The sequence below is a fragment of the Ornithorhynchus anatinus genome, chromosome 7, assembly GCF_004115215.2.
Source record: "Ornithorhynchus anatinus isolate Pmale09 chromosome 7, mOrnAna1.pri.v4, whole genome shotgun sequence".
In the NCBI taxonomy this organism is placed as follows: domain Eukaryota; kingdom Metazoa; phylum Chordata; class Mammalia; order Monotremata; family Ornithorhynchidae; genus Ornithorhynchus; species Ornithorhynchus anatinus.
In genome coordinates, this window is record NC_041734.1 from 49,917,717 (window position 1) to 49,936,342 (window position 18,626).

The following is an 18,626-nucleotide window of genomic DNA, read 5'->3' on the forward strand; positions in this document are numbered from 1 at the left end:
GAGCAGGAGCCTGGGAGTGAGAGGACCGGGTTCTAATCCTGGCTCTGCCATTTGTCCACTAGGTGACTTCGGACAAGTCATTTAACTCCTCCATGTTTCAGTTTCCTCATCTGTAAAATGAGGATGAAACACCTGTTGTCCTTCCTACTTAGACTGTGAGGCCCATGTGGGACAGAGACTGTGTCCAATCTGCTTCCGTCATCTACCCCAGCTCTTAATTCAGTGTTTCTTCCTTTGCGGGATTCTTTGTGATATGAACTTTGAAGTTAAAACCCATTACATAAAATCAAATTGTTGTTCCCATTAAGCAAACTGCTCTAATATCGGCTTCTCTACCAGGAGGAGAGAAAGCAATTAAAAACCCTACTCAAGCTCTTGCTATCCGGATTATCAGTCATATTTGTGTTCAGCGTTAACCTCTTCTGCACAGTCACTCCGAGGAGAAAATGAGAGAATCCCCCAAGTGAGCTTTCTGTAATAATTACGGTACTTGTTAAATGCTTACTATATGCCGAGCACTGTTCTAAGGGCTGGGGTAGGTACAAGTTAATCAGGTTGGACATAGTACCACATGGGGCTCACACTCATCCCCATTTTACAGAGGAGGTAACTGAAGTTCAGAGAAGTTAAGTGATTTATAATAATAATAATAATGGTGGTATTTGTTCAGCACTTACTATGTGCAGAGCACTGTTCTAAGCGCTGGGGTAGATAGAGGGTAATCAGGTTGTTCCACGTGAGGCTCACAGTTTTAATCCCCATTTTACAGATGAGGTAACTGAGGCACAGAGAAGTGAAGTGACTTGCCCACAATCACACAGCTGCCAAGTGGCAGAGCGGGCATTCGAACCCATGACCTCTGACCCCCAAGCCCCTGCTCTTTCCACTGAGCCATGCTGCTTCTCTCAGGGAGCCTGAGAAATTTGATTTACTTGGCCATTCTCACGAGCTCTGCCCACCGTCAAAGCTTCCAGAATAGGATGCGCAACAGAAAAAAACATTTTACAAAACAATAAAACCCCCATGGGTTTCTGCTGGTTTTGCTTGCAAATGTCTGTCTCCACCTGTAGACTGCAAGCTCTTCGTGGGCAGGGAACGCGTCTACCGACTCGGTCGTATAAGTGCTCAATACGGTGCTGTGCACACAGTAAGCACTCAGCAAATAGGATTGACTGATTGATTATCATTTGTGCTGTGTTTGTGTGGAGCTCATACTCCCCCTAGTCTCTTCTGGTCCGGTTTTCCCACAACCATAGCAGAGGCACTTTAATAAGAAAGGCCTTTACTTACTCTTGCAAGTAGGAAACCAGTCCCAACCGTTCAGAGAACAAAAGCCAAACTGTGAGAGCAGAACCACGGGTGAGAAATCCTGCTGCCTAGCCATCTGAAATACAATGTGCATTCGCGGTAATGTGCACTCATGTGGTATTTACCATAATAGTTTAATCACATCATGTTTTATTTACCTGGGCAATTACCACGTCAAAAGAAGTCTTTCTCTCGGAGTGTGGCAGGGGCGGTTTGGCTGTCCGACGTGATTCATTCGGGATTGTCTGACGGCAGTTTTTCAGTGGTTTATTAGAAAGGCCTAGGGCCACTAATAATAATGGCATTTGTTAAGCGCTTACTATGTGCCAAGCACTGTTCTAAGCGCTGGGGTAGATACAAGGTCATCAGGTTGTCCCACGTGGGGCTTAGTCTTCCTTCCCACCCTACTAAAGAACTAGAAGGTGGGGGGGATGATGACGTAATTAAAAGGGTCTTTGGAGCGGCTGCCCGGAAGGGTTGGAAAGATGAAGCACATTCTTATTTGGTTGAGGCTCGCTACTGGGCTAGAGGGCTGACGAAAGCTGCACCTGTAGTTGGCTTCTGCTGCTGTCAAACTGACAGCTGATGGGCCAGTTGCCACTAGACCTGCACAAGCTGGGAGGGGCCCCAGGCAAGTCTGGCACCTGGACCTCCTTTCGTGGGACAACCTTCTCCTCTTTTTTTTTTTCCAATAATAATGGTGGTATTTGTTAAGCGCTTACTATGTGCAAAGCACTGTTCTAAAGGCCGGGGGGATACAGGGTGATCAGATTGTCCCACGTGGGGCTCACGGTTTTAATCCCCATTTTACAGATGAGGTCACTGAGGCCCAGAGAAGTTAAGTGACTTGCCCACAGTCACACAGCTAAGTGGCAGAGCCGGGAGTCGAACCCATGACCTCTGACTCCGAAGCCCAGGCTCTTTCCACTGAGCCATGCTGCTTTATTAAGCGCCTACTATGTTTACTATGTGCCAGGCACTGCTCTAAGCACTGGAGTAGATACAAAGTGATCAGGTTGGACACAGTCCCTGTCCCACGTGGGGCTCACAGTCTTAATCTCCATTTTACAGATGAGGTAATTGAGGCCCAGAGATGTGAAGTGACTTGCCCAAAGTCACACAGCAGACGTGGCAGAGCTGGGATTAGAACTCGGATCCTCCTGACTTCCAGGCCTATGGTCTATCTACTAGGCTACACACCCACCCCGGCAGCCTGCCCCTGCCCCACAGACGGCATGTTCGGTTCCCTGACCAGTCCAGATACAACAGTATGACACCAGATGCTCCTGTGGTTTGGGCTTTTATTTTTAGGATCAAGCAAGCCCCACTCCACCGTGGCTCCTGCCCCCAAGGTCTGCATCCCCAAACCTGCATCTCTGTTCCCTGGGAGGGAAAGGGTTGCCCCTGGAGCAAGCCGGAGGTCACGGAGTCCCCTAGAAAGACAGTCTAGGTTTGGGCGGTTTCTGCAAAATGGGGCATATGAGACCATTATATGCCAACGTGTACCCGGTGTAATGCGGGTGAGGTTTTGGGGGTCTCCTGGTGCGGGATCAATGATGGTCGTAAGTGGCCACCCTCATCTCCAAGAGCTGGGTCACTCCTAAAGCTGGGTCACTCCTATAAACTGGGTCACTCCAATAACTGGGTCACTCCAATAGTGGATCACTCTAATAGCTGGGTCATCCCAAACCTGGGTCACGCCAACATCTGGATCACTCACATAGCTGGAAACTGGAAATGCAGGCCCACTCTACCATTCTGTTCCTTTCCATTCCTCGTTTTTCCTCTCACCGGAACAACTGATTATGGCAGGTATTGTGGAGGGCCGGGGAGAAGGGTGGGAAGGGAATGAACTTCAGCCTGGGAAAAAGTTGCAGTCTGTGGAGGTCAACATGAAAGTCATAATGTCACCCAACCATCCATCAATCGATGGTATTTACTGAACGTTTACTGCGTGCAGAGTACTGTACTAAGCACTTGGGAGAATACGATAGAGTCAGAAGAGATGTTGCTTGCCCACAGTGAGCTTATATCACTGAAATATGACAGGAAAAATCATTAAAAGGGAAACAAGCTGTTGTCCAAAGTTTCACTAGGTGATGTTATCTCTTCTTAATAACAACAACAACATCAACAATAACATTTGTTAAGCACTTACTCTTGTATTGAACACTCTACTAAGCACTGGAGTAGATACAAACTAATCAGTTTGGACAGCGTCCCTGTTCCACATGGGGCTCACACTCTAAATACGGGAGAGAACAGGTATTGAATCCCATTTTACAGATAAGGAAACTGAGGCGCAGAGAAGTGAAGTGACATGCCCACGGTCACACGGTAGACACGTGGCAGAGTTGGGATTAGAACTCAGATCCTTTGATTCCCAGGTCTGTGCTCTTTTCCACTAGGCCATGCTACGATCTAACCAAGGCAGATCATCTTTAAGCATGAAGTTTCCAAAAGAGGCTTCTGAGAGGGACGAAGTAGTAATCCCTGAGGGCTTCTGCTGTGTGTGGATGACTTTGTTCCGTTGGACTGGATCCTGTCTGAATTCGTATCCATATTCCCTTCCAGAGCTGGGGAAATCATAGGCTTAAATGGGGCCAAGGGACTGAAAGGAGGAAAATCAAATGGAAGAGGAATTATTTCACTGCCTTTTCCCAAGAGGAAACATGTGGGCTTTGGCTGACCACCTCCACTCCATCTGCTTTTCTCTGCCAGGTCTCTCCTTACTTCCCTTTTTTTATTTGATCCCCACTCCAGCTGTCTTTCTCTCTCTTTCTCTCTCTCTCTCTCTCCCCCTTCTTCTCTCTCCCTATTTCTCTCCCTCTTCTTCTTCTCTCTCTCTCCCTCTTATTCTCCTCATCTCTCTCTTCCTCACTTTCTCTCTCCCTCTTCTCTCTCTTCTTCTCTCTCTTTCTCCCTCTTCCTCTCTCTCCCTCTTCTCCTCTCTTTCTCTCTCTTCCTCTCCCTCTCCCTCCCTCCACTCTCACTTCTCTTGAGCTAGAGGTCTGCCTGACCCCCAGAACCCTTAAAATCTGACTTGATGATCAAAGTCAGCAGGCCCAGAGCCAAACCTATTTGGGGAGGGGCCCATTCCGACAGCCTGAACCCAACTCTGGCCCACACTGCAGACCAGAAAGGAGAAGAGGAGAGGTAGAAAAGAAGGTGCTCAATGAATATTTGGTCTTTGCTTTTCTTCCTGGGTGAACATTAGGCTTGGTTGCCCCTCTCCCTTATCCAAGAGAAATGAAACTTTGTCCTTGCAGGCTAAAAGAAAACTGGAAAAGCAAAATCATTTGGGCACTGATGAAGCCAGAGGGATTGAAGCTACTTAAAATTGCAGGGCAATTCTCCGTGGTCATCGTGACGTCAATGTGAAGAGTTTAAAGAGCTCCTCTAGACTGTCAGCTCCTTGTAGGCAGGGAAATATCTACCGACTCTGCTGTATGGGACTCTCCCAAGTGTTTAGGATAGAGTTCTACACCCAGTAAGCATTCAATAAATACCATTGCTTGATTGATTGACTGATTGAATGGATTCTTTAACAACTCCCAGGAAATGGTCTCCACATGCCACGGCTGGAAAAGAGAAGCAGCACGGTTCAGTGGATAGAACACGGGCTTAGGAGTTGGAAGGACCTGAGTTCTAAACCCAGCTCTACCACTTGTCTGCTGTGTGACCTTGGGCAAGTCGCTTCACTTCTCTGGGCCTCAGCGACCTCATCTGTAAAATGGTGATTAAGACTGTGAGTCCCATGTGTGACAGGGACTATGTCCATCCTGATTAGCTTGTATCTACCCCAGGGTTTAGAACAGTGCCTGGCACATAGTAAGCACTTAACAAGTATCATTATTATTATCATTATTGTTATTAATTGGCTTAGCCTTTGGAGGTCCTGGTGGGGGAAACCAGAGTTATGGCATATGAGATATGAAACATTAAGGTACAGGGCACTGAGTCCACACAACACAATGACAACTGTACCCTGAAAGTGTGGAGTCCATTTGATGCAGCTATCATCCCTTCCTGCTGATTTCACAAGAAAATTCCTACGTGGGTTGTGTTTCTATTTCACAGAAAATGTTGTTTATTCCATTATGGGGTGTCCTAGTTTAGACTTATTCATGTCCCTATCTATTTTCCAGAAGGAACTGGGGTCTGACTGAGAGCAGATGTCCTAGGAGAATGGGGAAGGGAAGCAGGAGGGAAGCAGAAACATAAAGCACATTCCAAACAAGCCAATTTGAGCTGTATTCCGTTTTAGAAGAGCAAAAGGGCAGGCAATTACGGTTCTGTAACCATTTAGAGAGAACTGCTACTGGGATAAGAACAGCCAAAATAAGACATCCACTCTAAAACAGTCTTAGAATTTGGTCATCATGCCAAACCTTCAATGATTGCCCATCCACCTCCGCATCAAACAGAAACTGCTTACTATCAGCATTAAAGCACTCAATCACCTTGCCCCCTCCTGTCTTACTTCACCGATTTTCTACCTCAACCCAGCCGGCACATTTCGTTGCTCTAATGCCAACCTACTCAGTGTACCTCGATCTCATCTATCTCACCGCCGACCCTTCGCCCACATCCTGCCTCTGACCTGGAACTCCCTCCCCTTCAAATCTGACAGATGACAATCGCCCACCTTCAAAGCCTTATTAAAATCACATCTCCTCCAAGAGGCCTTCCCCAGCTAAGCCATCATTTCCCCTACTCCCTCTCCCTTCTATATATCACCCATGCACTAAGATTTGAATCCTTTATTCACCATCATCAATGGTATGTAACAGCGGTATTTGTTAAGAGCTTACTGTATGCCAGATACTCTTCTAAGCACTGGGGTAGAATCAAGCTAATGGTGTTGGACACAGTCCCTGTCCCACATAAGGCTCAGAGTCTTAATCCCCATTTTACAGATGAGCAACTGAGGCACAGAAAGGTCAAGCAACTTGCCTAAGGTACCACAGGAGACAAGTGGCAGAGCCAGGACCTTCTCCTTCTGACTTCCAGGCCCAGTCTCTATCCGCTAGGCCAAACTGCTTCTCTACATGCCCTAGCTCCACAGTGAACGTTGCTGTGGAGATCTTCATTCATTCATTCATTCATTCATTCATTCAATCGTATTTATTGAGTGCTTATTGTGTGCAGAGCACTGTACTAATAATAATAATGTTGGTATTTGTTAAGCGCTTACTATGTGCAGAGCACTGTTCTAAGCACTGGGGTAGACACAGGGGAATCAGGTTGTCCCACGTGGGGCTCACAGTCTTAATCCCCATTTTACAGATGAGGTCACTGAGGCACAGAGAAGTGAAGTGACTTGCCCACAGTCACACAGCTGACAAGTGGCAGAGCCGGGATTCGAACTCATGAGCCCTGACTCCAAAGCCCGTGCTCTTTCCACTGTGCCACGCTGCTTCTCAGCTACTTCTCAGCTACTAAGAGCTTGGAAAGTACAATTCAGCAATAGATAGAGACAATCCCTTCAACCTTCTGTGAGTTTTCTCTAAAGTACCTGTGAAGATGCCTAGATCAAACCAAGACACCAGGTTTACCAACTGGGCCAAAGATATTGCGGCAGATCTCATCAAACTAAACAGCCCCTTTCTCTTCAACTGGAAGCGATTTGGAGTTTGCCACTTACTGCCATTTGGAACCTCCATTCTTTCTCATCCACCATGCCAGGAATCCGAAATAAGTTGGCAGCAAATGTGGAGGTGATGAGCCACCTGGCACGCTATTTTTAGAATTTAAGCCCTGATATTCATGTACCGAAAGACAGAGAGTTTGGAAGGGAGAGGGGGGTAACGATAGAAATGGGCCTGTCTGCTTACAAAGTCGGAAATGGCTTGTCTCCTAGGCTTTAAGAGAGGAGTGGTATTAGAAGTAATAGTACTTATTAAATGCTTATTACGTACAAAGCACTGGCAAAGTATTATGAGACCTAAGTACAAAGGCACCTAAGGAATGGCTATGTTTTTGCTTGTTTTTTTATGGTATTTCTTAAACGCTTACTATGTGCCAGGCACTGTTCTAAGTGCTGGGGTGGATACAAGATAATCAGGTTGGACACAGTCCCTGTCCCTCATGGGGTTCACAGTCTTAATCCCCATTCTATTGATGAGGTAACTGAGGCACAGAGAAGTTAAGTGACTGAGCAGACAAGAGGAGGAACCGGAACTAGAACCCAGATCCTTCTGACTCCCAGGACCGTGCTCTATCCATTAGGCGACGCTACTTCTCATCTGTTGAATGCCGATTTCTGGCTTTGGTTTCTACTTCTGGTCAATAACTTCTGCACTACTTGTTGATTAGATTTTCAAAAAATAAGGGGCATCCAGACACTTAGAGATGTTGTTTTTGACTAGATCAGGATAGATCTTTCTCCCACTTTCACAAAGGTCGTTAATCTTCTTCCTTTTTTTAAAATGTCAGCTATAATGAAAAAAGGATATTGCTTTTTCTTCTGGTTCTGAGTCTCCTTTTCATTAATTCCCCCTCCCCGGGTATCCAAGCCAAAACCCGAGCAGCTTTATGTAGGTTGTGATTTGGAAGCAGATCAGTGTGGCAGATGAAATGAATACTGTCATTAGACTCGATATCTGCAGTAAATTATTCTTTCTTTGATGAGCTGTTCCTCGTTGCCTGCCGTTGTGTGTTCTCCGCCAAACTCGCCCTTTTCTACACACAAGCATCTTTTTCTCTTCCTCCCCTGTCCCGGCCTGCTAAAACTTCCTTTCCCTCTAGGCTCTTCTGTGTGATGGGGGTGACCTCTTCCTGCTGAAGTGTTTACTTACAAATGAACAAAAATAGCAGGAAAGGATTAAAGAAATGAGAGCAGAAATCGGACTAAGCAAAATGTTACCCTCAACTGGTCTTAATGCAGTTTGTTGCACTGCAGAATCTAGTGACGCTGATGCAGTTTGAGGAGAACATTTTCTCAGAGAAACTCAAAATACTGATGATAATAATAAGGGGGGTCGAAAAACACCACCTGGGAGAAAACTGCATCTATTTCCTCCACTAGCTGGACAAAAGAGAGTAGTTAGAGGCCAGGAGTGATTGGAAAAATGCGGAGCAAGGGGTGTGTAGGGGTTGGGGAGGAAGTGTACAATGTCGCATGAGGGGGAAAAAGCACTCTTGTCCTCCCCAATTAAAAGTGGGAGAAAGTGGGAGAAAGAAATACATCAAAAGAGGAGGTGCTGAGGAAAAACATTTGAAAGTATAAGATTCCTTTAACCCAAGCAAAAATAGGTGTGTCTACCAGAGTCCATTAAATAATTTTAGCTTGAGAAAGACACATGCTTTTTACGAATGTTTGTCAGAGAAGCAAAGATGTTCATTCATTTATTCATTTATTCTTTCAATCACATTTATTGAGCGTTTACTATGTGCAGAGAACCGTACTAAGCACTTGGGAAAGTACCGTGCAGCAATAAAGAGAGACAATCCCTGCCCACAACGAGCTCACGGTCTGGTCGAACAGAGAGAGAAGTGAGGTGGAAAGAGAATCGATCAATCAGTGATACTCTTGAGCACTTACTGTGTGCAGAGCCCTGAACTAAACTCTTTGGGAGACTACAATCCAAAGGAATTAGCGGATTAGCAATGGTATGATTGAGTGCTTACTGTGTGCAAAACACTATACTAAGCACTTAGGAGAGTAGAATACAACAGAGTTGGTAGAAACAGTCTCCGTCTACAAGGAATAAGGCCCAAAGAGAAAAGAGCAAGATACACACACCCACACCTTCACAAAGATACACACCCACACTCATAGGCAGACACGTACACAAACGCATACACAAAGGCATATTCAGCTATTCACACTCCTACAACATAACAGAGTTGGTAGACACGTTCCCTTCCCACGAGATACGAAGAGCAAGATACTCACACCCAGACCTTCGAACCCTGTGACTGACACACTTCCCAGTATAGTCATTCTTGGAGTGGAGCAGCAGTGGCAGGGGAAGGCAAGTGAAGCAACGACCAGCGACCACAGCGGCGGACGTTGCTCCTGGTTGGCCGGAATCGTGGGTAAGGGCTCAGGAACAATGTCAGCGGCTCCTTCGACCTGAAATGTCAACGACGTCCTCCCCCTGTTGTGGACCCAGCTTTGTCTTCTAATGAGCTTCCCGTCCACCAGTGGTCCAGTTTCTCACCTTCATCGGTTTGCCCCGACTCCACACCCAGAATTGTCAGCAGAGCGAAAAATACCCATGGTTCACTCAATGGTTGTGTGGTTGTGTGTGTGTGTGGTATTTGTTAAACACTTACTACCTGCGAAGCACCGTACTCACCGCTGGAGTAAAGACAATCTAATCGGTTTGGGTGCAGTTCCTGTCCCACTTGGGGCTCACAGCCTTAATTCCCTTTTTTTTGGATGAGGGAACTGAGGCACAGAGAAGTGAAGTGACTTGCCCAAGGTCACACAGCAGACAAACGAAGGAGCCGGGGTTAGAAACCTAGTCCTACTGGCTCCCAGGCCTGTACTCTAGCTGCTAGACCATCTGGAATTCAGGAGACCGGGGTTCTAATCCTGGCTCTGCAACTTGCCTGCTGTGTGAGTTTGGGCAAGTCACTTCTGTGTGCCTCAATTTCCTCATTTGTAAAATGGGGATTTAAACAGTGTGACCCAGTGGGAAGAGCAGGGACCGGGAGTATGAGGACCTAGGTTCTAATCCCAGCTTGGCCATGTGAATCTTATGTGACTTTGACAAGACAGGTTATTCTTCTGTGCCTTGGTTACCTCAACTGTAGTTTTTTTATGGTATTTGTTAAACACTTATACTGTGCGCCAGGCACTGAACTAAGAGCTGGGGTAGATAATAATAATAACAATAATAATGCTATTTGTTAAGTGCCTTCTATGTGCCAAGCACTGTTCTAAGTGCTGGGGTAGATACAAGGTAATCAGGTTGCCCCACATGGGGCTCACAGTCTTAATCCCCATTTGACAGATGAGGTAACTGAGGCACAGATTAGTTAAGCGACTTTCCCAAAGTCACACAGCTGACAAGCGGCGGAGCCGGGATTAGAACTCAGGACCTCTGACTCCCAAGCCCGGGCTCTTTCCGTTAATCCATGCTGCTTCTCGGATTCAAGCTAAGATGTCGGGACACAGTCCATGTCCCAAATGGGGCTCACAGTCTCAATCCCCATTTTGCAGATGAGGAATCGGAGGCACAGAGAAGTGAAGTGACTTGCCCAACGTCACCCAGCAGACAAGGTGGAATTAGAACCTGTACACTTCTGATCGGCCAAGGCCCATGATCTATCTACTAGTTCACATTTGTTCTCCTTATCTCTTAGAAGACTGTGATCCTTTTGTGGGTCTGGGATTGTGTCTGATCTGATGATATTGTAACTATCCCAGTGCTTAATAAAGCGCTTAACAAGTATTACTATTATTATTACTATTCCTGTTTTCTCTCCCTCAGACTGTGAGTCCCGTGTGGGACAGGTGATTTGTCCAATCTTATTATCTTGTATCTACGGCAGTGCTTGGCACTTAGCACTTAATTGATATCATCATCCTGAGTGTTTCTTCTGAAAGCTGGCAGAAAGATCAAAACATATGAAGTCCAATGGAAACTTGCCTTTGAACTTGCCCTTAGCCAAAGAGGAAGCATTACATGCTGTAAGGCAACCTATTCATTTTCTTCTGGAGGACCCTGTATTTACATTTTTGCCACATGAGCAGAATGCGGTAAGGCTATAAATACAGGATCCCCTGTATTCTTTGAAGAAAAACACAATTCCCAGAATTTTTGTTTCAAACAAAGAAGAAAGCTTACATTCCTAAAAGCCCCAGCTCTGATTTTCTTCTCTCAGATCAGCTCAGATATCTACCTCAGATAAACGGATCGCTGGGCCCACAGCACTTCTCGGTTCTGTTAATAACTAGCCAGGGTACAGACAAGGAGCAAACTTCAAATGTTGTTGTTGTTTTTTAATCCTCATGGTTATCTGTAGTTTGTTCACTCAATCATATTTATTGAGTGCTTACTGTGTGCAAAACACTGTACTAAGCGCTTGGGAGAGTATCGAGATCGGGAACAGGTTCGTTTTGCGGTCTCTGGCACTCCCTCTTCTCCAGGACCAGTTTTCTCTGCTGGGTTCCAAAGTTTTCAGAGAGAGTCTATCCTATCCAGCAGCCAGAGCCCAGGCCTGGGAGTCAGAAGGACCTGGGTTCTAATCCCACCTCCACCACTTGACTGCCATGTGACCTTGGGCAAATCGCTTCACTTCTCTGGGCCTCAGTTCCCTCATCTGTAAAGTGGGGATTTAGATTGTGAGCCTCAAGTGGGACAGGGACTGTGTCCAACATGATTTACTCGTATCTCCCCCAGCATTTAGTACAGTCTCTGGCACACAGTATCTACTGTTATTTGACTATTATTATTTGAGAGCTCCAGCAAATCAACACCGTCATTGATCAAGTCCCCGATGCGCTCTGACAGCAAGTTGTAGCAAAGGTCAGAGGTACAATAATGAGTTTGGCATTAATTTTCCATAAGCCGCTTCCACCGGGATCATACCCGTCAAGCTGGAAACCTTCTCCAAATCTGGCTTTTAAAGCAGCTCCTGGAGCAAATGTAGCTTTCTTGACGATACATCCCTACTGAAATTATCTTGTGATATCTGAGTTTGGAGAAAGTCCACACCCTATCATGTGAATATGTAGTACTAAGTAGTATTTAGATCCTATAGCTCTGCTTTATATTTCTATAAATGCATATATGTGCTTGCAAACATGCACACAGACACATGCATGGATAGGATGTGTGGCATTTATTTATTCCTTTATACATTCAATCATTTATCTTGATTACTCTACTTGTAAATACTTTTATCTAGGTGTGTCCCATTAGAGGGTAAGCTCCTTGTGGGTAGGGAATGTGCCACTTCCCAAGCACTCAATAGAATGCATTAATAACAATAATAATAGTTGTTAAGTGCTTACTATGTGCCAAGCACTGTACTAACCATTGGGTAGATAGATGATAATCAGGTCCCACATGGAGCTCACAGTCTAAGTAGGAGGGAGAACAATATTGACTTCTTATTTTAGAGAAGCAGCATGGCATAATGGATAGAGCACGGGCCTGCGAGTCAAAAGGTCATGGGTTCTAATCCTGGCTCTTGCCACTTGTCTGCTGTGTGACCTCAGGTAAGTCACTTCACTTCTCGGTACCCCAGTTACTTCATCTGTAAATTGGGAATTGAGACTGTGAGCCCCACGTGGAACAGGGACTGTTTCCAACTTGATTTGCTTGTATCCACCCCAGCGCTTAGCCTGACACCCAGTAAGCACTTAAATACCATAGCTATTATTATTATTATTATTATTATTTTGCAGATGAAGGAACTGAGGCACAGAGGAGTTACGCGACTTGCCTGAGGTCACACAGCAGGTACATGGCAGAGCACCCAGTAGTCAATTTAATAGATGCTGCTGCTATTCTCCTCCTCCTCCTCCTCCTACTCTATCAGAGCTCCAAACCATACATTTTAACACAGATTGTATAGTATCAACGTTACCCTGCACCTGCCCCCCCACTCTATAGCATTTCTTACGCAGCTAGTGAACGACATTTGCTTTTCTGTTCTGGCCAATTTCCTGTTCCCAGATTTTCTCTTGAAAAGGGTTCTCCAAACTTTGATTTAAGGCCCATAAAGAAAAAGCAACTCTGTCTTTTAAAAGGTGTTCTTGTATACCAGGTAGGCTTTGCACACAAGCAGAGACCAAGTGGGTGGAGAAAGTAAGTATAAAGCCCTTTATTGTTAATAAAAAAATAACGGTATTAGTAATGATAGATCCAGGCTTTTATGGGGTTCTCTATGGAGTTTCCTGATCCATTTAACTTTGTTCTCCATTCTGAAGACGATGGGTGACTCATCGTTTGGACTTCTCTCGGTATCAGACAGTGTGTCTGATGTGGGACAGGGATGGTATCTGATCAGTTTAGATTGTAACTACCCCAGTGCTTGCTTAGTACAGTTCCTGGCACATAGTAAGCACTTAGCAAATATTATCATCATTATAATTATTCTTATTAGCACTACTAATACTAAATTGATTCATGATAAGTCCAGAAAATCCAGTTTTGATCAGAGAAGCTGGAAGGAAACTGCTACATCTAACATGGAAGTTTTAAATTTGGAGTTAAAAAAAAGACGAAAACTTTTATAAGTGGCAGGAATAGGTTTATCTACTAACTGCTAGGAAGCAATCTATTCTTCCCTTTAGGTGAAATACTTCAAATGGATTCTACCACATTTCAAAATTCCCCCATAGCACTGCTCAAATTTCAATCCTGAAAGTAAAGCATGTGAAAAACATGTCATATATACACTCATATAAAATGAGAGATTATTTGGATCGGAATTTTCATGCAGTTAATCCGTGTTCAAAGAATGGATGACATAAATCATCATGTTGCCCAGCGTTGTTTATTGGCTGCATTTCTCAGTCATGGTAGGAACCCCCCCAAGCACCCCCCCCCCAAAAAAAACCACAAACCAAACCAAACCACAAAAAAACCCCTTTTTTCACCCACGGCTTCAGCTGTGCAATTCAACGCTGACAAATCTGTGGTCTTATATTTTGGAGTTTTGTTTGGAAACAAAAAGCTAAAAGAATGATGACTAAAATGAAAGTTTTGACTCCTATGACAATATAGGCAATTCAAAGAGACAGGATGGTAATGCATTCATCTCTTTGGTGTTGGAAAGCAGCTGAACTGGGGTTCAAGAATAGCTAGTTTATATGCAGACCTTCCTTTAGAGGAATGGCTCCTCCGTTTATCCTTTCATTTTTGAGAAACAGGGAACTAAATGAAGCAATGCTGCCTTTTGGGGAGAAGGAAAGAGGAGAGGAATGATTGGCCCATCTTTGGGAGCTAAAATAAATAGCCATTTTCCCCTCTGGAATGTCAAGCTCTGTGTAAAGTATTGTCACCATCAGAAGGAGTAGCCTGTGGCGTGGCACTTATAAGAAGTGTCAGCTGGATGGCAGGTCCGTAAAGTGCCTCAATTCCCGTGGGCACAGACCTTGGAGTACCCGAAGGGCTTCTGGAAACCGACTGGCCGAGGGGCTTCTATAAGCCGACTGGCAGAGCATCCCAGGCTGCGGGAGGCGAAATCCCCGGTGGCCCGAGCCAGGTTCCCTCTGACTCCTCTTCCTGAAGAAACCGGGAGTCCCAGGGCCGACCGCGAGTCCAGAAGGGAAAGGCCGGATGCGGCCCTAGTCCTCGGGAATGGGCGTGTTGCAGTTCCCGTGGTAGACCTTGACCTGGCCGTCACACCGGAAGTAGGCATCGAAGACGTCGCTGTAGCCATGGTCCTTCCACCAGGTGCAGAGCTGTCGGTTCCACGTGCAGTCCAGGACGTGGAAGAGCTCCGGGTGCTCCATGCCGATCATGGTGAAGAAATCCTGGTCCCCTAGGTGGCCTCTGAAGTGGTACTTCTCGGTCAGCTGTTGGATCCGGGCGGGTTCCAGCAACTGGTTGTAGAGCTGGGACTGGCGCATGGCCTCCAGGTCCAGCAACATCACCCCGCTGTTGAAGCCGGGCAACCCGTCGGGAGGAGGGTCACCCACCCTCGTCTTTGGGTTCTCTTGCCGGAACTGCCAAAATGTGTGCCTGGGAAGGTGGCAGAGAAAGAGAGAGGGGAAGAGGGAGACAAAGGGGGCGGGGGGAGAGCGAGAAAGAGAGATGGAGACACAGAGAGATGGAGAGAGGAGGGCAAGAAAGGGAGAGAGAGGGAGGGAGAGGTAGAGAGAAGAGAGAATGAGGGGGAGGGAGAAAGAGAAATAGAGGGAGAAGGAAGATTGAGAGAGAAAAAGAAGGAAAGAGCAGAGAGAGGAGAGAGAAAGAAGAGGGAGAGAGAGAAAGAAGAAAAAAGCAGAGGAGAGAGAGAGGAAGGGGGGGGGGGGGAGAGAGGAGAGAGAGATTAATCAAGGACCAGCCATGGAAGCATGTAGGCAAAATTACTGAATAAACAGCGCCTGGTGACAAGCTTGCCTAGTAAATTATTCTCCATTGGAAATGGCCAAAAAGAAAAACCTATTTAGGGCTTTTCACCCTCTGCTTACAATCACCAATCAAGAAATCAATAGAAACAGATTAAAACTAAACATTTCTGTCCCTCATGAAAGGAGACCCGCCTCCCCTGCAAACACCCCCCAGGATCAAGAACGCCCAACTCTATTGTTCCCCTAGGGAGCGAATGGTAGGTTGGGCAGGCCAACCCCTCTGCAACACATGCATGTCAAACATTGGTCTTTTCTGCATGAAACACGGATATCCTCCCCTTAGAGACAGTTACAGTTCCACGTCATTACGATTAACAGCAGCACTATCCACCTGGCTTCCCGGCACACAGGCCAGTGGACCTTCCACAAGTTTCAAGCCCTGGTAACCCGCCACTTTCTTTGTTTCACTCAGTAGGTTCGGGTTTCTCGGCCGAAACAATGGGATGCTTCACTGATCGGAAATCCTACTCCACCTGGCCGGCCGACGTCCCCACAGAGAGGAGCGGGGGCCGAGACAGAAAGAGAAACCTCTCTTAAAACCCCACCACCACTGGGACTGCCAAGTTACTGACTCTCTCACAACAACAGTTTCAGAGATAGTCGGAGGGAAAACAGAAATTCTCAATCTCAGTACGATAGATCTCATCTTCCAGTTCACAAATCGTGCGAGTAATCGATCTTTCTGTTCCTGCCAAGGTAGAAATATCTCCCCCCTCTTATATATAACGAATGGTTTGACAGGGCTCATTATAAATGAAATAAACAGGCGCATTGTTCTTAATGGTGCAGTGGCTCGCTTATAAGACAAATGGAGTATAACTGCCCTTTTCCCAAAAAACATACAAGGTGAAATCAAGCCTCCATTGCTTATCTCCCAAGTGTCTGTAGTGATATGAACGCAGAGGGATTTAAGTACAGTGGGGAAACTGATTATTCGACCTCTCTTGGCTCCCAATCCAGTTAATTGATTACAGATTTACAGCTCAAATCTATTAACTGTACCCTTTATTTACCCCACCCTCAGCCCCACAGGTCTTATGACTATAACCAGAATTCATTTACTTATATTAATAACTGCCTTCCCCTCTAGACTGTGATCTCCTCGCGGGCAGGGAACATGTCTACCAGTTCGGTTACACTGAAGTCTCCCAAGCGCTCAGTACAGTGCTCTGCACACAGTAAACACTCAATAAAGACGACGGATTGTTGGATTGAAGATGTGGCTTCAGGTTAAGTTTATCAATAACCAACTGTCCAAGTGAAAGACCTATTTTGTGGATCATCTGCAGCAGATTTCAAAATTCTTACCAGTTGGAGCCTCCCTTATGTTTCTCCAATGCTCAGAGCTGCTGTCAGGATCAGGGGGTCTTCCTAGGCTTGATTGACCCAGCTCTCCAACCAATCAGTAAACTCTCAATAAATACGATTGAATGAAACGATCATTCACATTTATTGAGTGTACATTCTATTTAGAACACTGTACTAAGCACTTGGGAGAGTATAACAGAATCGGGAGACATGATCCCTGCCCTCATCTACAACATAGTTAGGGAGACAGATATTAAAATAAATTAGACGTAGAAGAAGGATATGCATATAAGTGCTGTGTAGGGTGGGGTGAGTAGCTAAGAGCTTAGAGGATGTGGACTTAAATGCACAGGTGATGCAGGAGGGAGAACAGGGTGGGGAGATGGGAAGTCAGTCAGAGAAGGCTTCCTGAAAGAGATATCTGTAATTTATTTATATATCTGTAATTCATCGTTAATGTCTGACTCCCCCTCTAGACTTTAAGATTGTGTGGGCAGGGAATACGTCTGCTTATTGTTATATTGTACTCTCCCAATTGCTTAGCACAGTGTTTTGTACACAGTAAGTACCTACTAAACGCGACTGAATGAATGAAAAGAGATGTGATTTCAGCAGGGCTTTGAAGATGGGGGAGTGAGCTGGCAGATATTAAGGGGGCGGGAATTTCAGGTAGAAAGGAGGGACTGAGCAAGGACTAGATGGTGAGGGGTTCTTCACACCCCTCTTCATCTCTCACTTCCCTTATCGTCACCAAGATGGGTCACAGATACGCCTCCCCGCTACTGTTCAGGAGGACCCAAATGCCCTTTCCCAGCCGGGTAGTGTTATCTGCCCCTGTTCCCTTTGGAATACTCAATCACAATGAAACGCCTGAAGTTCAAGTGTTTGTGAAACAATCAATGAATGGTATTTATTGAGAGCTGACTGTGTGCACAGCAAACCCAACTAATGTTCAGTCATACTCTTCAGTCATCAACCGTCAACAGAATGTCCACTGAAGCTTGTCAAAAATCCATGCCGTGAAGCGGAGGAGGTTATTCATTCATTCGATCGTATTTATTGAGCACTTATTGTGGGCAAAGCACTGTACTAAGAGCTAAGGGCAGACCATTGGCTCCTGTCTCCTAGAATGGAGAAGCCTCTTTGACCTGGGTCAGAGAGAAACAGTGTGGCCTAGCGGAAAGTGCCCGGGCTTAGAAGTTAGATGACCTGCGTTCTAATCCCGGCTCTGTCATTTACTGCACCCAAAGCTATTCCAGGATTGACTGGGTGTGCAGAAACAATTTTGTGATTGTTATATTACCTAAACACATAGTTGAGGCAATGATAAATACTTATAAGACCAGTTCTAGGGCTTGAAAAGTAATGAAACAAATGGTTGTCAGGTCAGAAAACGGTCAGTTGTTGCAGTAGGAGAGATCCTTTAAAGCTGAGGTGATATTGTTCAGCTCCCCAGATAAACATACGAGAAACATTGGTCTTCAATTGCAACACAAAAAGACATGGTCAAACATAAGAAAGGATTTCACAACTCTCAGGGTGATCAAACAGTGGTATGGGCTACTTAGGGAGAGAATGGGCACCATCTTTCCTGAATGATTTTGGTATTCCCCTAGCCTGGAGATGATTGCTCCAGGTGCCATCCATCTCAGTGATTTAGCCAGTCAGTCAGCCAGGCAATTGTATTTACTGAGCATTTATTGTGTGCAGAGCAGTGTGCTAAGCGCTTGGGAGAATACAACAGGAAACAGCTCAGGCCCTGCAAACTCTTCCTTCCCTTCCACTACCTCACTGCCCATCTACAATGGTTAGATTGTGAGCCTTGGGTGGGACAGAGACTCTGATCTGATTCTCTTCTATCCACTTCAGCGTTTAATAGATGCCATGATTATTATTATTATGAGAAATGGTGTCTTAAGACCGGCAGTAAGTTTGTTGTGGGCAGGGAATGTATCTGTTCTATTGG

The 18,626-nt window shown here is 45.6% G+C and overlaps 1 protein-coding gene across 1 annotated transcript in view; it reads right to left on the bottom strand.

Moving 5' to 3' along the window:
- Positions 1-13,079: 13,079 nt before the first annotated feature.
- The window catches only part of XXYLT1 (xyloside xylosyltransferase 1), a gene marked incomplete at its 5' end in the record, with an annotated part of 213,020 nt that continues 207,473 nt past the window's right edge, over positions 13,080-18,626 (bottom strand). The window contains one exon of the mRNA XM_029069642.1: positions 13,080-14,960. Within this exon, the coding sequence (XP_028925475.1) occupies positions 14,564-14,960 (397 nt within the window). The remainder of the gene's footprint in view (positions 14,961-18,626) is intronic.